Source organism: Trematomus bernacchii, unplaced genomic scaffold (genome assembly GCF_902827165.1).
Source record: "Trematomus bernacchii unplaced genomic scaffold, fTreBer1.1, whole genome shotgun sequence".
NCBI classification, from domain to species: Eukaryota; Metazoa; Chordata; class Actinopteri; order Perciformes; family Nototheniidae; genus Trematomus; species Trematomus bernacchii.
The window spans coordinates 14,757,787-14,781,234 of record NW_022987689.1 but is presented as its reverse complement, the minus strand read 5'-3'; the positions used below and the strand labels follow the sequence as shown (position 1 = coordinate 14,781,234).

At 40.0% G+C, this 23,448-nt stretch overlaps 2 protein-coding genes across 3 annotated transcripts in view; both read left to right on the top strand.

Moving 5' to 3' along the window:
* The first annotated feature begins 1,776 nt into the window (after positions 1–1,776).
* On the top strand, positions 1,777–5,942 carry LOC117488831 (leptin receptor gene-related protein). The gene is made up of 4 exons (XM_034137963.1): positions 1,777–1,917; positions 2,208–2,283; positions 2,831–3,014; positions 4,558–5,942. Exons 1-4 carry the CDS (start codon positions 1,902–1,904, stop codon positions 4,672–4,674), a joined length of 393 nt encoding a protein of 130 aa, XP_033993854.1. The 5' UTR covers positions 1,777–1,901; the 3' UTR covers positions 4,675–5,942.
* A 4,958-nt stretch (positions 5,943–10,900) lies between these two features.
* LOC117488561 (cAMP-specific 3',5'-cyclic phosphodiesterase 4B-like) overlaps positions 10,901–23,448 on the top strand; it is an 82,089-nt gene continuing 69,541 nt past the window's right edge. Inside the window, exons 1-2 of one of the 2 annotated variants that reach the window (XM_034137552.1) lie at positions 10,901–10,919; positions 15,151–15,220. The gene's annotated coding sequence lies outside the window, so the exon portion shown is untranslated. Of the gene's footprint in view, positions 10,920–15,150; positions 15,221–21,554; positions 21,653–23,448 lie in introns of those variants that run through there. The other variant, XM_034137551.1, reaches the window with a different exon arrangement.

Sequence of the window (23,448 nt, the reverse complement as noted above, 5' to 3'; positions counted from 1 at the left end):
ACACACCAAGCAGATTTTCGGCGTCGATATATGTCGATAGATGTCGGGCCGTCGATGAGCGTCGTGTCGCCCTACTCAGATTGGTGTGTACTGCACCGCCGTGTCTTTTCGGCCGTGCCAACACCTTCCGCCGCCGATTCGACATGTTGAATCGGTAGGCTGTCGGCCAAATAAATCACTCCGATTGGCTGTCCAGCTTAGCGAATCAGTGCATGAGAAGGGAAACGGAAGCGAGGGACCCAAACAAACTATTAAGAAGGCAAATCTGAGATTTCATTTAACTCCAGCTCTCGACACAGGTTTGGGAAAGCCCCATGAGCTTCTCGCTGTACAGTGAAAATGGAACGCACACGCTATTTGTTGTTTGTTTATATCACGCAGTCTGTTCTTCTTCTCTCTGTGTATCACACAGTCTGTCTTCCGGTTGTTGCCTCTTTTGAATGACGAATACACACTACCGGTGTCAGTTTGGTGTGTAAGACACCAAACTGACACCAAAGAACACCAAAGAACACGTCGCGGACTTCCTCACACACACACACTCAATCTTTTCTCAGCTGCAGCTCCGCAGATTTCTCAGCCTGAACTCAGCCTGAACTCAGCCTGAGGCGGCGATAGGCGACGGGGCTCGGCCTGGGCTCGTTCTGAGCACACACGCAGACTCACAGCCAGGCCGCAGGTGTGTGTGTGTGCTCGGGCTGGGTTCAGGCTGGGTTTCGCTGTGTCTCGCTGTCTCGCAGATCCCCCGCAGCAAGCCAGCTCACACTGTTCGCTCCAGCAGCGAGCCCCGCAATGTCCCGCCAACACGGCACCCAGACCCCACGCAGCATTCTCATCTGTTTGCCATTGCTGGTGTCATTGTCTGGTTGCTAACGCCATTGTAACACATAATCACTGATGTTCCGCTGTAACGGTGGTGGACTCATCAGAACAGAGTGGGTGAGCTGACCAATCAGAGCACACTGGGCTCATAGGGAGGGGGGGGCAGGAGCTCCAACAAGCCGTTTAGGACAGAGAGTGAATACACATACTATACAGAGATGCTGTATGAGAAACCAATGTGAGTTTGGAAAATTGCACAATATAAATCTATTTTAGTATACCTCAACAATGGAATTATGATCAGTATAAATGGCCATGACATGGGACCTTTTTGCTTTACAAAAAATGAAAGACATTAAGAAAATGGCATTTAAAATCAGTCATTAAAAAGCAAAGATAAATCAAATAAACATTAAAAGAAAAAAAATACATGGATAAAAGTTACAGTGCAGTTTAAGATGTGAATAGTTCAATTAAAAGCAGCGGCAAAAAGAAAAGTCTTCAGCCTGGATTTAAAAGTAGTAAGAGTTGCAGCGGACCTGCAGGTTTCTGGGAGTTTGTTCCAGATATTTGGAGCATAATAACTGAATGCTGCTTCTCCATGTTTAGTTCTGACTCTGGGGACAGAAAGCTGACCAGTCCCTAAGAGTAATTTATTGAAACAATACATCTCTGATATCACGTGAATCTAGACCCCCATGAGCAGCGCTGCGTGGTCTCGTGCTCCTCGTCACGAGGTATTGCAACCATGGGAGCAGCAAGCTATTCTTAAACGGTATGCACATTTGATAATGTGCCCAGTGCTCACAAGCAGCACCTGTTGGTGTTCGTGTGTGTGTGTGTGTGTGTGTGTGTGCGCGTGTGCGCGCGTGTGTGTGTCTATCTGCAAACACGGTTAGCAGTGGAAATATACAGTCTGCAGTTGAAGTCAATCTGAGCTACTGTCCCTTTAAGACGGTCACGTGACGACCAAGAAGGAAACCCGATGGAGGAAGCAGGAAGTCTGTGATCAAGAGCTCGACCACATCAACAATAAACAAAGAACAGCTAAACTCAAAGAGAAACTTTCACACAGCGCAATGGCAGGAATTAAAGGTATTGTGTTTTATTTGTGTAGCAGTCCGTTTACAGCTAAGAGTTGCGTTAATGTAGTGTCGAGGAGGTTAATGCTTTAACAACTTTAGTTTTAAACATTATGGAAACCTTTGTTGAATCATTTCGAAAGCTATCGTTACAACACTACCGGGGGATTTTACGATGTGTTACAAGCTTTAACGTAGCTTTGAATTGAATTTATTTACAAGCCTATCGTATTTCTGTATTGTTTGTACAGTAACTTGGACACAGCATCCCTGTAAATATAACGTAATGTTTCTCTTCCTCAGCACTGGTGGGGTTGTCCTTCAGTGGTGCCATTGGACTCACATTTCTTCTTCTGGGCTGCGGACTGGAACAATACGGGTAGGTTTATTGTCATGCCGAAGAATTGAGGTTATTGCTTAAGAAACACGCGATAAATGAGGCTTACATCGATAGTTAACATATTTTCCAGTGAAAAGGTAGTCACTCACAGTTAACTAAAACCCCTTGAATTGGTGCTCCAGCAACAAGTATTGCACTTTCTTAAGGAGTTTTTAAGAGGCAGATTTTATAAAGAATAGTGAAAATCAAGGCCGCAAAGGGTCAAGCTCCAGGCAAAATGAATCCTACAATTTCCATAATGCAACTCAATAGCTTCTTTCATTAGAGTCGTACTGCCTTTTTGCTGCCCACTTATTTCAAAGCCCACGCTTTTAGTTTGTAATGAAGGCTTTTCTGCGAGAAACTAAACAAAAACTGAACTAAACCCAAGCTGAGATAACTGATAATTATGTAATTTTTTTCAATGAAGGTAATACTTCTACATGTTTGTTTTTATCTGACAAGCTGCTAACTCATGTCGTCCTACATAATAAAACATGGACCATCTATCTTTCATTTATAACTGTTATAACCTGTGTTTCTTCAGGGTATACTGGCCACTATTTGTCCTGTTCTTCTACATATTGAGCCCCATCCCGACCTTCATATCCAGACGCCTCAGCGATGATGATTCCTCCAGCAACGCATGCAGAGAGCTGGCCTACTTCCTAACAACTGGCATTGTGGTATCTTCTTTTGGGCTTCCCATTGTGCTAGCCCGGACCACCACGGTGAGTTCTCTCTAACCGTGTTCAAATACTTTGGAAAAGATTATTACCATAGGGTGAACACAGCCACTATTATTGGCTTTTGTTTGTTTGTTTGTGTGTGTGTTTTCTCACATAAGTTGTTGGTATATTCACACTCACTGTATCTTGAGAAATGTTCAGTACAATGTGCCAGCAGAGCGTTGTGAAACTGATTCATGTGTTTAGTCATACAAAGTCATACAAAGACCTTGAAGGCTACAAAATGGCAGATAACACTGGGAACTTTATAGAGAAACCTCACAAGCATGTCTACAATTCATCCTTTCCAACCCATGGTATCAAAATGGAAACAAACCGCAAGTCTTTTGCATGTGTGACCCATGAACAGAACCCGCTGCCATATTTCAATCATTACCATCTGAGCTGTACCTTTGCCATAATTAGTCATGTTTTCTGAAAAATCAATAACCTTATAAAGTTTCCAAGATCAAAGCATACAAAAGAACAGACAGTAATGTGTACGTTCGATATGGATCGGTCAATAATGCTGTGTTTGGGGGAATAAAAGACACGTTTATTACCTTCAAATAAAAGACGAGTGCTAATTAGCTACCCAACGTTGGGAGGCTGTGGCTCAGTGGTCAGTGTGCTGGATTTCAAATCAGGGGATAGCAAGTTCGAGTCCCACTGCAGTCAGCATGTCGTTGTGTCCCTGGGCAAGACACTTCACCCCAAATTGCTCCTGTGGGGATTGTCCACAGTACTGAAGGTATGTAAGTTGCTTTGGATAAAAGCGTCTAACAAGTAACATGTAATGTAATGTAATGTGTGGGTGGACATTGTTCTTATCTAGTGCTGTAAGCAAGGCAGTAATATTAGTTAAAGAGGACCTATTGTACTAATTTTCAGGTTCATATTTGTATTTTATTCCTCTACTGTGACATGTCTCCAGGCTTTAATGTTCAAAAAGCTCTTTATTTTTCCCATACTGCCTGTGCTGCAGCACCTCTTTTCACCCTCTGTCTGAAACCAGAGCCCAGTCTGCTCTGATTGGTTAGCTGGCCAGCTCTGTTGTGATTGGTCAACCACTTAGAGATGTCCCGCCCCTTAGCCTTTCAAGTACAATGTGTTAGAGCGCAAACCAATAGAAGCGTGATTGTTACATAGGGATGTCATTATGTTATGTTAACCTACATTTTAACGGCACCATTATGATGTTAATATATCTTTCAATGTTAATGTCAATTATGATGCAGATGATTAATCCCTCCAATATCGTGAATCGTATCGCTATTGCAATATCAGTCGAGATAAACACGATCGTTCATTTTTCGAAATCGTGCAGCCCTACAGCCAAGCCAACCCCCTTTCCAATAAACAGCTATCCGTCATTTCGGCAACATTGTGGTAAAAACTAAGCTGTTGGTGGCAGTCAGTGCAAGACATCTTTGTTTTCTCCGCCACGTGGGAGTTCCCTTAGTGTTGTGACATCAAATTAAAACTATGAATAGTAGACTATGGGATTATTTTGGTCTGATCGACAATGAATATTTTCCTCCTACAGATCCAGTGGGGTGCGTGCGGTCTGGTGATGACAGGAAACGCTGTCATCTTCCTCACCATCCTCGGCTTCTTCCTGGTGTTCGGAGGCGGGGACGACTTCAGCTGGGAGCAGTGGTAGAGTGCCAGAGAGCGGACAGAATGACGGATGGATGGGTAGGTGGGTAGTTGGTGTGTCCTGTGAAATGTCACATTTTCTGGGCGTGTTTTCAGGCCGATTTTTTATATTGAAGGGTATTATGGTTGGAGACAACACTATATACTCTATTAATGTGCCTTATGTCTGGGACGCTGATGCCTATCCACCTTCACCCATGTATTTTAGCTTGTCTCGCCTTTGTTTCAACCCCCAATTCTTCTCACTGCGGCTTCCTGCTATTTCATTACGCTTCAGTTAATCCATATCAGAAAGGGATCCTAAATAGTAACTTTATTGTAATACTCTGCAAAGCTCACTGTTTTCATTTTGTTCAAGGGGGAAGTGGCTATACTGAATGAAGTCTTGCTTATCATTATGAGCACTGTTTGTTGTTTAAAGTGTGAAGGCCTGGCAAGTTATATTAATCCATGCTATCTGACAACTAGAAGAATTCCTAATCAGGTAAACATTTATTTGTATGGATTCTTTTTGACATTTTGCTACAAGCCTTATACTTTTGTTCTTGTGCAATTGTTTACATTCTCACCAAAGATCATTTTAGAGTGCGAAAAATGCAGCATATTCACCGCTCAACTGTGGATTTTGGAGAAAGTGCTATTTGGCTAATATCATACATGTTTAATTATTGCGTAAACAGGTCGGTGATAGACAACCACATCCATTCCTTCAAACAAAACAAAAAAATTATATTATTGACAAGAGCATGTTATTAGTTTCTGTTTTGATATTTATATATGTTAAATACGGGAGATGTATGATTTTAGGCAGAGTGTTTTGGTCCTAAAGGAGAGAGCTTTACCTGTAAACTCATTCATAAGTGCCTGTCATCCACAGTGGGTATTTTGATTAATAGAGGATTCACTGTAATCATGTTTTTTACTCTTTTTCTTTGTGTTTTATCATCAAGAGCAATTGAAATGTGTAATATTTCATAACCATGTTCTATTCCGTCATGAGTTTCTGGCGTTTGTATGATTAGAGAGACCATCACAGAAAATGTTAGTAAGTGTCTGACTATAATCTTTCTGATATGCTAATTTCTTAACAGCTTTCTATGGAAATATTACACTGTATGTTTCACAACTGACATAAAGAAAGCTTGTTCCTTCTATTGGGACTCCAATACCCACACTAAGAGTGCTGAAGAGTTCTCAAAAGTTTATTTTATAAGCTCTTGATTGCATTTTGTTTTCTAACATTGATTAAAACTCTCTGCATAGTGAAACAAACTCGTTTCTGTTTATTGCTGGTAATGTGATGGTGTATTTTAGTAGGGCAAAGATGGAAGTAGCAATGAGGATTTTTCCATTGGATTTGGGAATATTGCAGAAAACAAGGTTTGTGGTAAACACACATTTATGATACTTACACGTTTTTGTAGCAAAAATGTAAATAGCAGAGGAAAAAGCTACCGTAAGGCTATAAACAAGCTACATCACGGTCTCATGACTGTGCGTCACCAATGCTGAGCTAAAGGCGGCTAATGTTTGGCGTGATGAGGTTTAGTAGTCTCATTTAGTCACTTGTTAGCAACCGCCTTTTTAATACTTTTAATAGCTTCTGACATTCACAAGTGGGGTTAAAACTGACATATTTGATGTTCTAGAACAAAATGTGAACATCTCCTAAACTTGTGTTAACCAGATCTTATTCCACGCATCTAACCAACAAATATTTTTTTAAAAACCTTTTACTTCAAGTCGAGGCAACCAGAAGTGGTTAAATGCTAACTAATTTCCTAGATTTAGGACTCATTCCTGCACCACTCTCTATATGTCAACATATCTTTCACAACACTATAACATCTATTCAGTCAAAGTTATTACTGGTTGAAAAAAAACAGTTGGACATGGTCAACGTTTTACATGCAAAAATTGGTTTTTCTTGGAAAAACAAGAGAACATAAGCCAATGCTAATCTCCGGAGATCAAGTGCCTGCCCTGTCAATATAACGTGTATCATATTTGTCCCCGCTTTTGTGTGTGAAGTGACATCTAGTGTAGTAAACTTGATGTCAGCTGTATGTCAAGTGAAGGCATTTTATTTTGATCTTGATCTTAAGTCAATTTCCCTCTTGTCGTCCTACTTAAATCAGTAACTCTGCAGTTGCAAACACTGCTGACCCTTCTAAACACATTTCCCTCGCTTTTTTTTGGTGTACATTTTAAAGGGGCCCAGTTACGCTCATTATCAGGTTCATATTTGTATTTTGTGCCTTTACTGTGAAATGTCGCCATGCTTTAATGTTCAAAAAGCTCTTTATTTTTCTCATACTGCCTGTGCTGCAGCATCTCTTTTCACCCTCTGTCTGAAACCAGAGCCCAGTCTGCTCTGATTGGTTAGCAGGCAGGCTCTGTTGTGATTGGTCAGCAGGCAGGCTCTGTTGTGATTAGTCAACCACTAAGAGATGTCCCATCCCTGAGCCTATAATGCTATCCAATAGAAGCGTGAGTTTTACATAGTGATGTCATTATGTTATGTTATAGGTTATGTACAGAAGCATTAGTGACTGTAGCAAACCTCTGTAATCACCTCCCTTGAGACACCAGCTGGGGAAGTGATGTGTGTGGAGACTGAATTTGAAGTGTGTTAGTTTAATTTCTGTGTGGCCAGACTTTGTGAGACAACCTGAGACCTGACTGAGAAATTCTGATCCAAACAGCTGCTGAATCATTGAAACATTTTGCAATATTGAATAAGCAGTGTGGAAAACAGCCAGTGTTTTGCACAAACAACATAGAGTATTCACTGAAAAACATCTGCTGCCTCCCTGCGTGTTTGGTTTTTTCCAACATCTTTTCACATGAATATTGAATACAAATCTACACCATTGCCAGTTGTGAGCAAGCTGCATGACAAAACACTGATAATAGACAACATTATCTATTTAGGTTTGAATAGGATATGATGGTAATCAACCGTGCAGCAACTGTGTACAACTGAAACACAATTATTTCCTCCTTTGATCACGTGCATCACCACTTTGCATGTTAAGCCAAGTGTGTTTTCTCCACAAACAATCCACTCTGCAAGAGATTTCTTATTTGTACGAAAAAACATCTGTGCTACTCGTCTTCAGTGATTGCATTTCAGAAGGCGTATAACGGAGCATGTTTTGGCTAACATCCCACAGAGAGGTTGCATCAGTGCTGCTGTGCAAAGAAAAGCCCTTATGAATATTATTTTCAATACGGTATGTGTCCAATACATAATGTATCTGCTGCATGAAAATGCTTGTTTTCTGAGGTTGATAAAAGAAAGGGGTGACAGTAGTCTATGGATGAAAGAAAATATTGATACAGTATCATATATTGCGATATGTGTTGATTTCCACAAATAAATAATGTTTCTTATTAATAATTTTCACGAGATTAACTCAGTTACTACTTTATTACATCAGCAAAGATATGTGCCCTCTTAAAGTAATGCTATGATGTTACAGGGACTGTAATAATTACAAATCAGTAACCGATAATGCCTGATAGAGAATTGCAGTCACTAATTACTGTAGAGATTCATAATAAACTTCTAGATAAATCATGTGATTGCTGACGGCTGAAATGCATTTCAAAGCATTGCTAGAAATGCATAAGTGCCGAATGAATTCCTTGAAAATTCTTGAGGCCTTAAGGGCAAGGGCTTGTGGACATGTGGCATGCATGTTTATCAGTTTGCATCTGGATGGGAACTTGATTTGCGGTAATGTTTGCAATACATCGCTTCTCGATAACCTTATCCATCTTGGGTTGTGCAAATTGTGGGGTGCCATCTTCCCCATTACCATTCTGTCACTGATAATCCTGGCAGAGTTTAAATCCACTGCACCACTTAAATAATAAAGGCTTTGGTTGAAGTACTTAAAAAAAATCTCCAACCCCAGAACCGTGTAAAAGCCAAGGGTCACTTTCCTCCCAGATTAGCGGGCTACCATGTTATAGTTAACCCAGGGTTTGGCCTTTGCAGATTCTATTGGTAATGCCCTGAGTCTCCATGTCCAAAAAACATGATTTTGAATTGTTGTGGGTTGTGCTGGTTCACACTGCAAATGTCCTGTCCATAAATCATAGTACAAAACTGTTATACAAGTACATAATTATCACTGAAAAAATCAGTAGAAGATTTATTTTACAGTAGTTTTATTGTCAATTGCGACCAGTTAATTACGGTGAATTTCACGGTAAGATTTGTGAAGTCCAAAAGAAAAAACAGAGAGATGTCTTGTACTGAGAAGAGGAGCCGTCTTCATCTTCCATAAAAAAAAGGTGTTGATTGATCAACCCTGGCTTACTTACCTAGGTAAGAAAAAAATACCCACTCTCCCTGCTTTCATCAGTAACATTCATTTAGGAAATCAGAAGTTGTGCCTTGTCCGAAAACCCATAACACCCCCTTCATGGCCCGTTTCTGTCTACTGAGTGAGAGAGACTGCTTGAATGTGATACTGCCATTCTCACACCCTGCAAGAAACATAAAGAAGAACATCTTGAGAGGAAAGAAGATGAAGGTAAAGACGGAGATGAACAAAAAGAGAGGCCAGGGACACCCATTCACTTCCAATCCAGGACAGCTGTTGCCTGGCAACAGCAAGTGCATCAAGAATATTCTAAAAGACTTCTGAGTCTGGCCTTGAGCACTACACAGAGTTCATCATAAGGCACACAACAGAATGTTAAGTTGTTGGGTGTTACTGTGATACAATCAATTTCAACAGTTCGTATACCTCAACATATGCTCCCAGTAATGTGCAGCCACACGGCCAAATGCAACACACAACACAGTGAACATGGCACAACCGGAGCTGAACAATGCAGCGCTGCATCACAATGGAATGCAACGTACCTCAATCTAGCACAACAAAATGCAAATTCCCACAATGCATTACTGTTCATTGTAACATTTTCTGCTGCACTATATAAAGAAAAACACAACAACGGTGTATGTCAGGGTGCCACTTCAGTACAGAATAGTAACATAGGTTGATTAAATCAAAAACAATGAGCATTCTATGAATATACCATAGCATTTCAAATAATGCTACATTTTTATTTCTGAAATCTTTTGTTAACATAGACTTTCAGCATCAAAAACCACTTCATCAAATGAGTCTTAAAATGTTTGCATACATCATGTCTGTATGTTTGTCTGAAATGCCCCATTTTCAATATATATGACAAAAGAGAACAACTAAATAAAAACAGTGGAAAGTATGATTAATAGGGAAGTGATCATTTACTTAGCATATAATCATAGGTTTGCAAAAATTAAATCTGACCTGTATACTTCAACCCAGTTAGCTAGCTACCAATGTTTTCTTGTAACATTAAATGTGTCTTTTGGTTTATTTAATACATAACATATTAAAAGTTAAACAAAAATGCCCTAAATAGTTTCAGAATACCGGCTTTAATAATAGGCTTTCATTCTATGAGTTTGTTGCTTTTATAGTTTAAATATGTTGACTGTACAATTTATTATTTTTAATGATTTGCAATTGTCAATAGTTTCTTGACCAACCAACTATTTATTGTTTTCAAATAAAGTTAAATAATTGTTTTGGTTATTTTACAACCAGTGGGCTGTGGTGTTTTTTTCAGCTCATCTTACGTTACAATGTACATATGCTTTTATCTATATTACCATTGCATTGCATGTTTTCTCATTATGCACATTTGAACTTTTTAAGTTTAATTGCACAATGAGAAAACATACACGTTTTTTGTATTGCATGACATGGTGATGTCACAATGTTTATGGGCCACAAACAGAATCCGGTCTAGGGGCACCAAAATGATAGGGCCAGCCCTCTACACGTCAGAGCTATACTGTAAAGAGACAATCAACTAAAACATATCAGGTAGTCAATAATAGACAGAGAGCCGGAGGACAGGAGCCCCATTAAAGCTGGCGAGGCACATATACATCCATACAGTTAGTCAGTGCTCTCTGGCGGGGAACCAAATGGACGCCAGTCCGGCAGCAGTAGTGGGAAGGCAGGGAGGGGGAGGGCACCGCCTGCCATTGGTAAACGGGAGGATTTGCGTCGTCGGTGTCGAAGCCAATCGATGCGCTTACGGAGTAGGGAAGGGGAACGAGCGCGAATGGCACAAATGGAGCCTGATAAAAAGGGGCGCGTGCTTCAGAGGACCAGGAGACAACGGTGGACCAGCACGACCGCATCAGCGCGTGGGACAGCGAGCACACCTCCGGTAAGACTGCATTTAACCGTACCGAGTGAAAGATACTTTACATATTTCTCAATATCTAGCAACAATGTTGTACATTTATTAATAATGATATAGTTATGTCGACCTTTTATAGTGTAGTAACCTAATAAACTCTCGCGACATTTTAAAGTTGTTCCCATATAGGCTACAGTCTTATGTTGTGTGCATATTTGACCAGTATATCTTAAGTTAATCATGCTTAATGATAAAGGAGTACGTTGTTCGACAGGTTTGCATAAAAAACAAGGTTTTGCTATGCCAGGTGGCAGGTTTCCGTCATTTGAGCTGTACACAAGCTATTTTCGAAGAAACACAATCGCCAGTGAAATATCTTGAGTTGCACTGAGAGGTCTTTTGATTCAGTCACATCACGTAGGCTTTTTGTCTGTACGTAGGCTGTGCTCTTCATCTCTCTCGGGACTTTGCATTGTGGGCATCTCTTCCTTTTGTCAGCCGACTTCAGTTTTGCCAGTGTGTTTCGTCTGAATTTCTGAAATAATGATGTGCTGCCCTGGATACAGCCTGCATAACGTTTGGGACACTTGCCATGAGGTATAATAATGATGATGATGATCAGTAGGAAATAGAAGACTTTCCCATTTCCCTCACTAGAAAAGCTAATCAATTAAAAAACTATACGTTTTGGACAGATACGATTTGGGTGGTGGGGAAAGAAGTGCATTTTTTTTTTTTATTGTGATGTAAACCTGCATTAACATAGCAATAGAAGGGCTGCATGTTTGGTCCATCAACCGAGTGCTATGTTTATATGCCACAATCCATCACTATCCATTTATCAATGAAGTCTTGAGTTAAATAAGGTCAACCAATAAATGGCACTAGGCAGGCCCTTTATTTCACCGTCGAGGACAAATCAACATCACATTTCAGTTTGGACTGAATGTGTTGACTATCAATACAGGGACTAAATGCTGACCTTTTTAAAATCGATGTGAGAGGGGCGTCTGGGGATGATTAATTGTTTTCTATTCATCTTCTAAATGTTAGTGGTAACACCTTTCAAACTAATATTAAAGATACCACCGTTTGACAGTTCCACAATAAGGTATTTGGCATCTACCACACGATGATATACTGTACATTAAGTTGGGTAATTTAAGGAGAAACAAGGAATACATTTTGAGTTTTTTCAGTTGATGTCAATTTGATAATAACCTGCTTGCCATTGCTGATCGAATAATCAATATATAATCATTATCAGCAGGTGAATTAGAAGTGTGTGCTGTGTTTTTTGTTTTTCTTCTCTGTTTGTTGGGCGAATCACAAAGCAACTTAAAGGTGCATACTGCACCTATTGTATCAGAATATACAGATGCTACTCTGTTACAATGTATTTATATTAATTGTACAGCCCTAGTAGATGCAATACTTGGTAAATCAATAAAAGCAATTGGATTTGTATGGCCAATTATTTATGGACTTTACTTTACATTTTTTGAGTTCTACGTAACTATATTAATTTTATGTTACCGGCTATTCATTTCTGTTCCCCATACTTATTGTATTGTGTGTCCCTAGGAGAAACTGAAAGTATTCCTGCACTTGCAATGCTGTTTCAGTGGCACAAATCATTCTTTAGAGCTGTGAAGGAGTTTGGTGTCACACAGTGACAATTATTTACATGGTGTGATGTACTATCATGTTTTTGTTTTGGGAAGGAATTTCCCATGTGCACTTCCCTTTTTAAGCCCATAGTTCATAGCATTTCTGTAGTGCCCCGGTCATGTGATGTGAACTCAAGCGGCCACTGTCCTTTTATTCTCAGTCAGTACTGAAACAACAGGCCACATACACAGGCTTTGGCTTCCAGACTGATGACTCACTTACTGGCTTTGCTGGTGATGTTGTTACTGTACTGCCATTTCTGTTGCGGAACACTGATGTTCCTCTTCCAAATGATGAATACACGCCGTTACTGCTCCATGCTGCAGACCGGGTGAGTGTTGGTCATATTGGAAACGGAAATAGAAAAAAATATATGGCAGATTGCGAATGCAGAAAGAATTTTGTGTTTGTCTCTTAGATTGTAATTTGAACTGTGATTGTAATAACAGTCATGCATTTGGTCGCTAATGTGCTAGGTTCCTAATGTGAAGAGAAAAACAACGGCAGCTTTTTCAGTTTAAGTTTCACACTTTCTTTCAAGTCGTTTGTTTCAAAAGTACTGACTTACTCTTATATAATCTTGTGTAACTATATGGGCTTTCAAAGTTAATATAATATTGAGTTAAGGCCAATTGATATATACATTTTTTTTTAATTATTATTATTATTATTATTATTTTTTAAACACCTTGAATTTCAGGGGGGGCGCGGGGCTCCGTTGGCGGGGCGCAGTGCCCCTCCAAGACAATGGTAGGGGAAACACTGAATTCCTTTTAACAGCAATTTTTTTTTTTTTTTTAAAGGTGATTAACACACGCATGATCTTTGATTATGACTTGGCCTACACTGTAGTTTGGCAAATCAGGGAAACAAAGGAGCAGTAATGTTAATGGCAAGCAGAAACAAGCCTCAAATATGCAAAAGGTACTTTTGCATGGCAAATGCAGCTTCAAATCCCTGCCAGATGGTTCTCTCGACAAGACTAAAGTTATATGCATTTATTGTCAATGTCAATTGAGTTACTACTGGAGTATTGAGTAGGGATGGGTATCGAGAACCGGTACTAAGTCAGTACCGGTAGCCGATTGGACGGTATCGGTATACCGTTAAGCCGCTGGACAAACGGTGCTGCTATCGGTGCTGCTATCGGTATATGAATTACGCTACTGCCTTAGTTTAAACAATCTGGTTGGTTGGGAACCCTCATCCCGTGTGAAGTATCCGGTTTGAGTACTACTCTGATTGGCCACTGTGAATGCCACTCGTCATCTCTCCTAACAGCGCTCTTATTATTGTGAGACTCCCGGGGGCAGACCATAGGGGCAGACGCAACATCTTGCTAGAAACAGCGTCTCAAGGCTTCTTAACATTTAACAACCTATTAATGATGCATACCCACTTAACGGGAAGAAACTCAGCTAAGAGACGATATTAACCATTTTACCTACACGGAACAGAAGTCCAACACCAAGAGTCTAAATCAACACTTAGCGAAACGGGCTAACGGGGCTAACGGCCACTTTAGCACATAACTGGCAAAAGCGATATTTTCTACGTCATGCAATATGCACAAACAACATATCACATGAAAGCTGAGATTCCACAGATTCCATTCCACTGTACGACCAACACTCACTGAACTAGCAGCCAGGAAAGAGCAATAAAACAACTTCACTTTACGTAGCCATGATGATAATTATGTCTTACCTTTGCTGTTTTGGGATCAAAAGTTGTGTTCAAGGGCATACAAACGGTTAATCCAATGTCTCTGTGTAACTTTAAAATGATTACTGATAATCCATCATTACAATTATAAATAATAAACGCAATAAAGGGATTATAATGGTTAGCCGACCGGAGCTTCCGGTTTAGGAGGTGCGCACGCAGCGTCTCGTTTTAACTGAATAATGGTCATGTTTACATGGATTTATGAACTGCCCCTAATTACCGACACCCTTCCAGAGACACACTGTCAAACACACTCATACCTGCTTGGTATGACATTGAAAAAGTTACATTAAATAAAAATACATTACAATAAAATGACTGTCTTCACATCTTGTAATCATGTCTATAATTATTGAAAAGTATCGATAAGAGTATCGAAAAATACCGGTATCGATAAGCCATATCGGTATTGGTATCGATAAAATCCTAACTATACCCATCCCTAGTATTGAGTCTAAAAAAAATAGCACTTGCAGGCTAAACATACAGCTATTGCAGGGAGCCCATGTCCCCCTCGGCCAAGGCAGAACATGACTATTAAATTAACTAAACATTTTCTTAGTTTTGGATTGTTGCAAAATAATAAGCATACATTTTGCATAACGCAAGCATTTATGTGTGATTTATTTTTGTGATTAAATTGACAATACTTATAAATATATACTTGTTCCCCTCCTAAGCCTGTCAGAGGGAAATGTTGGCCCTTAGAAATTGTAACATTGCAGGGCCTGCAATGTTACAATTTCTTGTTGCTCATCAATCATACTTTTTCTGCTGGCCATAATATTTTTTATTTTTTTTTGCTGTGATATGGGATCCAAGAAATCTGTAATCTATCCGTGCATTGTACGTCTTTCAGGCCGACAGTCTGCTGACGTGAGTTCCCCGCATTTCTTTTTACCACTGGCTCAAGAAGAAGAGCTTCAGCTGTGAGTACACTTTCATATGTCTGGCTGGGAATATTGTGGTCACTCAGTTCTGTACTGGAAGCCTTGCTGCTGAATAAGCAGTGTATATGTGTATTATGAAGTATCAAGTGTCTGATAAATGCACAGAAAGTCTGCAGCACAATGTATTGGTTAGGATAAAGGCTCATACCTCCTTGCATTTGTACCACTTGCAGCAAGGCACTGTACAGACATTTCTAGGAGCTGTTACCTTAAAAAACATGCCTTTCACCATGTACTTAAAGGGTGTAAGATATGGTCATTTAACTAACCAACAATCTATTTAACTTTTTAGGATTTATTAAAAAAAATGTTTTGCCAAATGAAGCCTTGGTCCAAAGTAAATGTATATACATTTCTCCTTTTATGCTGTCTGCATGGCAACATAGACCGATTTGATGTAATTGAGATAAACTGCATATTTTAGATTTTCTTTCAAAGGGATTCTCATTAGCCATCATTGTACCCTTTGCCCTGAATCATTATCACACCTTAGAAAGACTCCATTGATGCCTTTAACAACAATACATTCTCCTAGCTTGGTCTAAGGGGAGGCCCACAGTCTCACACTCTGAAAACCCTTGTTGTATGGCATGATGTATCTCTCTCTAAAAATATTAACAGACAGTGCAATCCCAGAAAACATGGTAATAATTTGCATTTACATTTCCAATTCTTCCAGCATACTGGTAGTTACCATATTGTGGGTTACTCGTATTTATGCTGACATCGAAGCCATGTTTTTCAGTTTTGTTTACCTGGGTTTTATTCTTCTTTTCTACTAGGGAAACAAATACATCTTCATTATAACAAATATTATGCTGTCTTTCAGCCCTTCATCACACTAACTTTGATAAAGCACAACAGAATCTAATCAAACACATTTATGAAACATTCTTTCACGAGAGAAAGAATATTTTCGTGAAGAATGACTTTGACCCTCTTTAGTCTGTCATACAATTACCATAGGGCAGACAGTGGCCAATACTGATGTCCTGCCAATGAATCAGTATGTCCCCATATAAAAATAACCCTCCAGAGAGGCCGCTCAGCCAAAAGGGTCGTTGTTCATGAAGTTTTGGCCCAGCCTTATGATTGTTCTTGCATTGCAGCCCTAAAATAGATATTGATAAAAGTGGTAAACGGGAAGTAGTAGATGTGCGTATGATCTATCCGAGTTCAGAACTGTGTGTGTGTGTGTGTGTGTGTGTGTGTGTGTGTGTGTGTGTGTGTGTGTGTGTGTGTGTGTGTGTGTGTGTGTGTGTGTGTGTGTGTGTGTGTGTGTGTGTGTGTGTGTGTGTGTGTGTGTGTGTGTGTGTGTGTGTGTGTGTGTGTGTGTGTGTGTGTGTGTGTGTGTGTGTGTGTGTGTGTGTGTGTGTGTGTGTGTGTGTGTGTGTGTGTGTGTGTGTGTGTGTGTGTGTGTGTGTGTGTGTGTGTGTGTGTGTGCGTGTGTGCGTGCGCGCGTGCGCGTGCGCGTGCGTGCGTGCGTGCTCGTTCTGAAGGAGTCACAGCCATGTTGACATGGAGGTTGCCAACTGGTGACACTCACCAAAGGCACCCTCTGTGCCCCAAATCCTGCTCATTCTGCCAGGCCTTCTGTTACCTTCAAGTCAGCTGTTTATAATTAAACAAATACAAATTGAAAAGCTTTACTCAATGTCGCTGTCTTGTGTATAGCTAACTAATGAAGTCACAATACTCCAATGGACGTTGTACTAGGTGACTTGAACAGGGTAGTTAGCTAAATGCATGTGTGGGTGTTTTGAATTTGACAGAATGGCACTCCCTCTTATTTATTGGGCTATTTCAGTTAACTCTTATCAAACAGTGAGTCACCATGAGTCAATGGCCATCTGTTCTGGCCCGCCCCTCAATTCTTTTCTAAATTATTTCTTAATCTCTTAATTTGTTTGCTAGGTCTCGGTGTTATTGGCACACTGGCATAGCACTAAAAGCTCATAGTGTATAAAGTACTTGTTCCCTTCTTTCATTTACTTCGGGAGAAGAACGGAAAGGGAATATTATCTGTAGTGAATGCTGAATATGACCAAAGGAGCACTTTTTTGTTGAGCACTAAAGTAGTCGATTCAATAAGACAACAAAGTTAAACAGCAGTCAAATACACAATATAACATTTCTGCCAATAGATAGAATCGGAGGGATGAAACCCTCTTTAATGGTCACACATGCAGAGCACACAGCACACACAGTGAAATGTAACCTCTGCATTTAACCCATCCTAGTACTAGGAGCAGTGGGCAGCTATTGCACAGCGCCCGGGGATCAATGGGAGTGAGGGGGTCCGGTGCCTTGCTCAAGGGCACCACGGCAGGGCAGGAGGTGAACTGGGACCTCTCCAAGTAGCAGTCCACACTCCATATTTAGGTCTGTTCGGGGACTTGGACTGTGAGCCGTAGGTCTACTGACTGAGCCACTGCCGGACTAGCGTTCTCTCAATCAAACCAATAACAAAAGACAGAGTTTGGTGGCAACATGTAAGAGTGCGGTGTTCTCATCCTCTTAAATAAACAGAACAGGTCATTCAAACCGGAATAAAAACAGAATAAAGCGTCTTCACATAAAAACAAGTTTCTCTGATGCATTTCGGTAGCCATAGCATGGACTGTCTGCAAGCTAAAGGCTACCATTTGCTTTGCATCTTTTCCTTTTATAACTGTACTGAACTATTACTTTGTTGAAGATCTCTTATTTCTCCGGTTTTGAAAATTGGAACTTTTTCAAGTACATAATTCAACAACCTAAGCCATTTAAAAAAAAAACAACAACATATTTGAGAGCAGAAATGTTAAATATCATCTCTTTAAGGAAGGTAAGGAATGACAGTTTGAAAGCTTGTGAAAAGAGTGTTTTTCTTTATTTACCATCTGCTTCAAAGATGACTTTCTTATGACTTGACTAGGCATGATCTTTTGCATTACACCACATGGTGTCACAGCAGACCCCTTTCTAAAACGGTTTTGTGACACATGGCCCAGTGGCAACATGTCCCAGTCTCTCTCTGTCTTTCTCTGTCTCTTCCTCTCTGTACAGTAGGGCAGTGGGTTCCCTGCATGTGGCCTCCACACTGACGTCATCTTTCAGCTGCCACAAATTAGTGTGTTTTTCTCTGCCCCCTCATCAAACTCCTCTCAGCATTCACCCGTCTAAAGAGTTCCTTTCTGCTTGAATCCACTGTTCTGAATGCTAATAAACGGCAAAGTTTCCACTTTTAATTAAATATCGTTCACTGACAAGTAATCCAAGTCGTCACGTGTTAATTGGATTTTGTTTTTCTGTCATAGAGATAACATGGCTTTGAGGTGGTTGTTGAAAATGACGTATCGAATGTTTGATAGGTGACTTCTTAAATGACATTAAATAAATCATTTTTCAACGTTTAAAGTGATGAAGTATTTTTGTAGGCCGACCCAGAAGTTAGCATCACAAGGGGTCCCTCGACAAAAACCAATGGGATTTCCCCATTGTTTCTCAAAATGTTGCAGAAAATAAGCTCTGTGGCAAACACACGTTTATTATACTTAATACGTTTTGTTTTCTGTTTGGCTTGTGTTACCCACTGACCTTAATTCAGCTCTACTTAAACTAAAGGATGCTCTTACTGTGATCTATACATTTAGTCCGTTCATTTGTGGAAAGGTGATTTTAAAGCTGTTGACTTAATCATTTTCATTTACTGTAATCTTAATATTATTCTAAGCTTATTATTGCAAGTCTGACACCTGCTTGGATTGCATGCCATCAGCTGCTTTAGGAAGGACATGCCCACACAAACATGTGGGAAGGAGGGATAAGATTAGAAAATGGCTTACCTTTTAAAACTTATTGCAGCCTAAATATTGATTGGTACCATTTTCGTTACTTTATACACATTATATATTACAAACTATGGTCCTTCAAGAAAACGCAATGATAAAACAGAATAACTGATGCCAGAAAAGTGACAAATTACAAAAGCCTCTTCACTGAGATGTATTCAAGTTTCTGACCTTGCGAAATCTGAAGCTTCTCTCAACTTGCCCTGCTACTTAAACACACCCAAAGAGGAAAATGCACATGCTATCAACAAGACAAAACAAGTTATGTCTTCTACAGAGACCTGGCTCCAGAACGGCTCAGACAGATAAGACGGGCGTCACAGATGGCGTCTTTGGTCATCAGACCCTCAGCAACTCTAATCTATTTTATTCTGAAAGAAAGTTGTTTATGAATTTGTTTTGGACAAATTCTGATTTACAGTAGAGGCCATACCTTATCACTGCAGTAGTTGAGGCTCAAACCCAGCCCCACACTGAGTCAACAATGGGCTGGGTCAACAATAGCTGAGAATTAAAGACTAAAGACTAGTTTCCTTGATCTCCAAGTACAAAAACTAAACAAGTGGCATATAGTGTCTATCATATAGTGTCTATCATATAGTGTCTATCATATAGTGTCTATCATATAGTGCAGGGGTGGGGAACCTCCGGCCCCCGGGCCGTATACGGCCCGCGAGACCATTTGATACGGCCCGCGAGACCATTTGATACGGCCCTCGAGGTAATTTATAAACACACGCAAAAAATCTAGACCGCAAAAGAATAAAAAAAGCGAGTGCCTGTTTTTCCTGGCCAAGGTCAGGGTCCTTGAACACAACACGAGCCTTAGCGCGTCATCACGTGGTATATGTCTCGTCTGAAAGGGGTGCAGTTCTGACGGAGAGCACCAGAACGCCGCTCCACCACTTCCAAAAATTGCAGTACCAATAAGGAGCCGTACACATGCCGCAGTTTCTGCGTGGCTGTGTCTTTAGTTGAAAGCCCAGTGGCGATCTGTTCATCTGTCATACTGATCATACAGTCAATAACTTTGTTGTTATTAGCATCTGGTTAGCTAGCTATGCTAACGAATATAAGAAGCTTTTTCTCCAACCAGTCAGGTAAAGGCACATCTTTATATGATCATTATCATGCAATTCTGGCATGTTCAATAAACTGACTAAAAAAAATAGTTATAAAAAAACAAGAGAATAAAGTAAACGGGTATAAAATACTATATGACAGTAAAAAAAAGTTGTTATTAATAAACAAGAATACAGTTTGAAAGGGGAGTGATTTGTAAAATATCCAAAAAGAAAATCTGCTTACAGTTCTGTTTCATATGGGTGTTGAGAGATGTATCCATAGATCTCCTAATGTTGCTCTCAAAGTGCCCCAGATTGATGCTTTTAACATCAACATTTAAAAAAAAAAAAAAAATCTTCCCGGGAGAGCATGCCCCCGGACCCGCCTAGAGGAGGTTAGGTCCGCCCCCCACTTAAATCATGTTCACATGGATAGGAAACTAAATACATTTGCACACATCTTGGGTCCATATCTTTCTGTTTTGGTGGTCATGCCACAACCGTGCACGTGCATGCATGCGCGAGTCATGGTAAGATATCTGGATTAAGAGGTTGCTTTTTCTTTGCACAGCATGAAAGAAAGGCGAAAAGAATGGGCTGTGTTTTAGTATTTTTAAGCAGAGGTCAATAATTTGTACGGCCCTCGGAGGATGTTGTAAAAATTGAAATGGCCCTTGAGAGGAAAAAGGTTCCCCACCCCTGATATAGTGGGTGTGTTTATATAGTTTAGTAGCTGCTTAGCAGCTCTGCTGCCTATGAAGTGGTGCAGTGATGACATCATTTTCTAGGCCTGATATCAGCATCGAAAGCTATTGGACTTTAGAGAAAAATAAGTTCTTTGGCAAACTCACATTTATGGTACGTGCACGTTCTGTTTTGCAGGACAATCTCTACATATTAACAGTTTTTTCTTAAGAGTAAATGCAATCCCCAGAAGTAAAAAGCTAACGTTAGGCTATTAACAAACTACATCATAGTCCGATGGCTGTTGATTGATAAGTTAATTTAGCCTCTCAGCTTTGATATAATAAAAATAATGTATTTTCAGCCATAGTCACATAACAGACCAGGAAGTGCAGTGTGGTTACAGAGGTGATTTTACATTATAAGCAATACTAAGTTGGTATATACACTCCCGGCCATTCATTTATCATCTGCAGCTGTTTCATCTAAATTAACTTAAAAAAAAAGCATAGCTTGTATTTCTGTGGTGAAGAAACATGTTATAGGACATGATTGTGACACTGAATATCATTGACTGAAAAGCAATTTTTTTTATTCCATGGTGTCATTGGATGTCAGTATTGTGGTTCCTGAGGTGTGATTCAAGTAGGTGTTGTTTTGATTGACATTGGGCAGGGCCAGCAGTCAAACCGGACCTGCTGCAGTTGTGTCAACAGCTGTGGTGTCTTGTGACAAGAACAGCTTACTTCTCCATTTCCCACTCGTAATTTGAGTATTGGAACGCTTAAATAGAATACTGATTCTTTTTCTACTCACTTGATAAAAACAGGGTAAGTGAAGTCAATTTCCTCAAGTGTATAGTACTGTTTAGTTTCAGATTATTGCTCAAAATGTTCATTTTTAAAGTAAGTCTAACTTCTCTGGTGGTTAATGAGTGACCACTGCAAAGTTAATTCATCATGGTTGCGGCCCCCAGATGGCTTTGAAAGCTCTCATTGTTGGATTACAGACTGAGGGGACGTAATATTAATGTAGTTCCACACATGATTTCTTAAGCTTCCTTTGTTTTGGATCAACAAAAGCTACCTTTGTGTGGGTGTCAGTCAATGTGTAAGTGTATGACAGCGACTGACTCGCCTTCCACAGCTCTCCATTGTGCACGGTAATGTGTGACATAGACTCACTGGTCAGATGGGCAGAATTCCTTGCTGATGACAACAATACAGCCCTGCTGAACTCTGATGTTAAGTGCGTCACAACAGGGCAAACATTTGTTGATGTAATGAATAGCATTTACATGCACAAAAACCTATACAACTACAGGTAAACCCCTAAAAGAATAATATTGCCTCTTTAAAATTCACTGGTGAATTCCCCATTTACAGGACATGCTGTCAGAGCATTAGCATTGTGTTGGATAGAGCTGTATAGATACCCTCTTATCATTAATCCATCATTCATTTGACCCTCTTGTTCAGGGCCAGTGTTAATTGTAGTGGAGGGCGGATGTATCTTCCAGCAGAAGAGTAGTGACCTTTTAAGGTAATTTTTGCCTTATTACATAAAAGCTGATTCACAACTGCTGATGATCCAGATTTTTGTCAGTTCCTATTGTTGATGTATATCATTTTCGACTGAGGCAGGAAACCGTAGCTGGGGAAACAAACCTACACACAAAACCACTACACGGAATCATTTTATCATATAACATTTTATAAAACAATCTGAAATGCACATGTGCAACGATTTTCCAGAGCAATGGGGGCTTTAAGTTCCATTAAAACACAGCGACCTAGACTTCTGTAATATGACATACTTGTCAGACAGAATATTTGAGCGCAGTATAGTAACAAGAGTGATCTAAATCAAATACTTTGCAATTGATTGGATTGCCAAAAAAGGATTACAGAGTTACTTACCTTACTTAGAGTTTTTGCCTACTGTTACCTAAAAATACATCTCTACCTATCTCTAGCTTTACCGTCCGTAAATGATAAAGTATGTTTTTATATCATCGGATTGCTAGCTAGTTGCACAAAGTCTCATTTGATAGGATTCCTTTTTGTACTCATATTTTTGGAAGTCAGAACTAGGACTAGGCGATATGGCTTATTATTGATATCTACATTTTGTACATGGTGCTAGTGACTTATCCGACCGGCCCACATCGTCTGACCGGCCCACTTCGGTACCGGCCCATCGGGATTCGTCCCGATGGCCAGTCCGCCACTGGGTACAGGCAGCCATGGGGATTGCCAATTGCTGGGGCAACAGGGATTAGAGGTTACTTGACGCTTGTTTCTCTGAATAGTTCAGCAGTGCATTTTCAATCCAGTGTCTTTTGTTCAATGTCTCTCTTTGATTTAAGTATCCTCTTGGGTTGGAGGTTCAAGCGTTCCTCATTCTCCTGCTTATTCCTTCCCTGGATGTAATGACAGAGCTCTGACCTTATCACCGTCGTGCTGTTAGCAAGAAAAAGGCTTTATTTGTGATTTCAATTTCATTTCTTTAGATAAATAAATGATCAAAGTGATGTCTTTTCCAAGTGCTTAACCACCTGCTGTCAGTCTTTCTAAAAAGCTATATAAAAATGTAGTTGAAATGTACCACATAAACATAGAAGATT

Coding starts and splice junctions, on each gene's coding strand:
- LOC117488831 (XM_034137963.1), top strand. Junction 2,284..2,830: donor TGCGGACTGGAACAATACGG/GTAGGTTTATTG, acceptor GTGTTTCTTCAG/GGTATACTGGCCACTATTTG. Junction 3,015..4,557: donor TGCTAGCCCGGACCACCACG/GTGAGTTCTCTC, acceptor TTCCTCCTACAG/ATCCAGTGGGGTGCGTGCGG.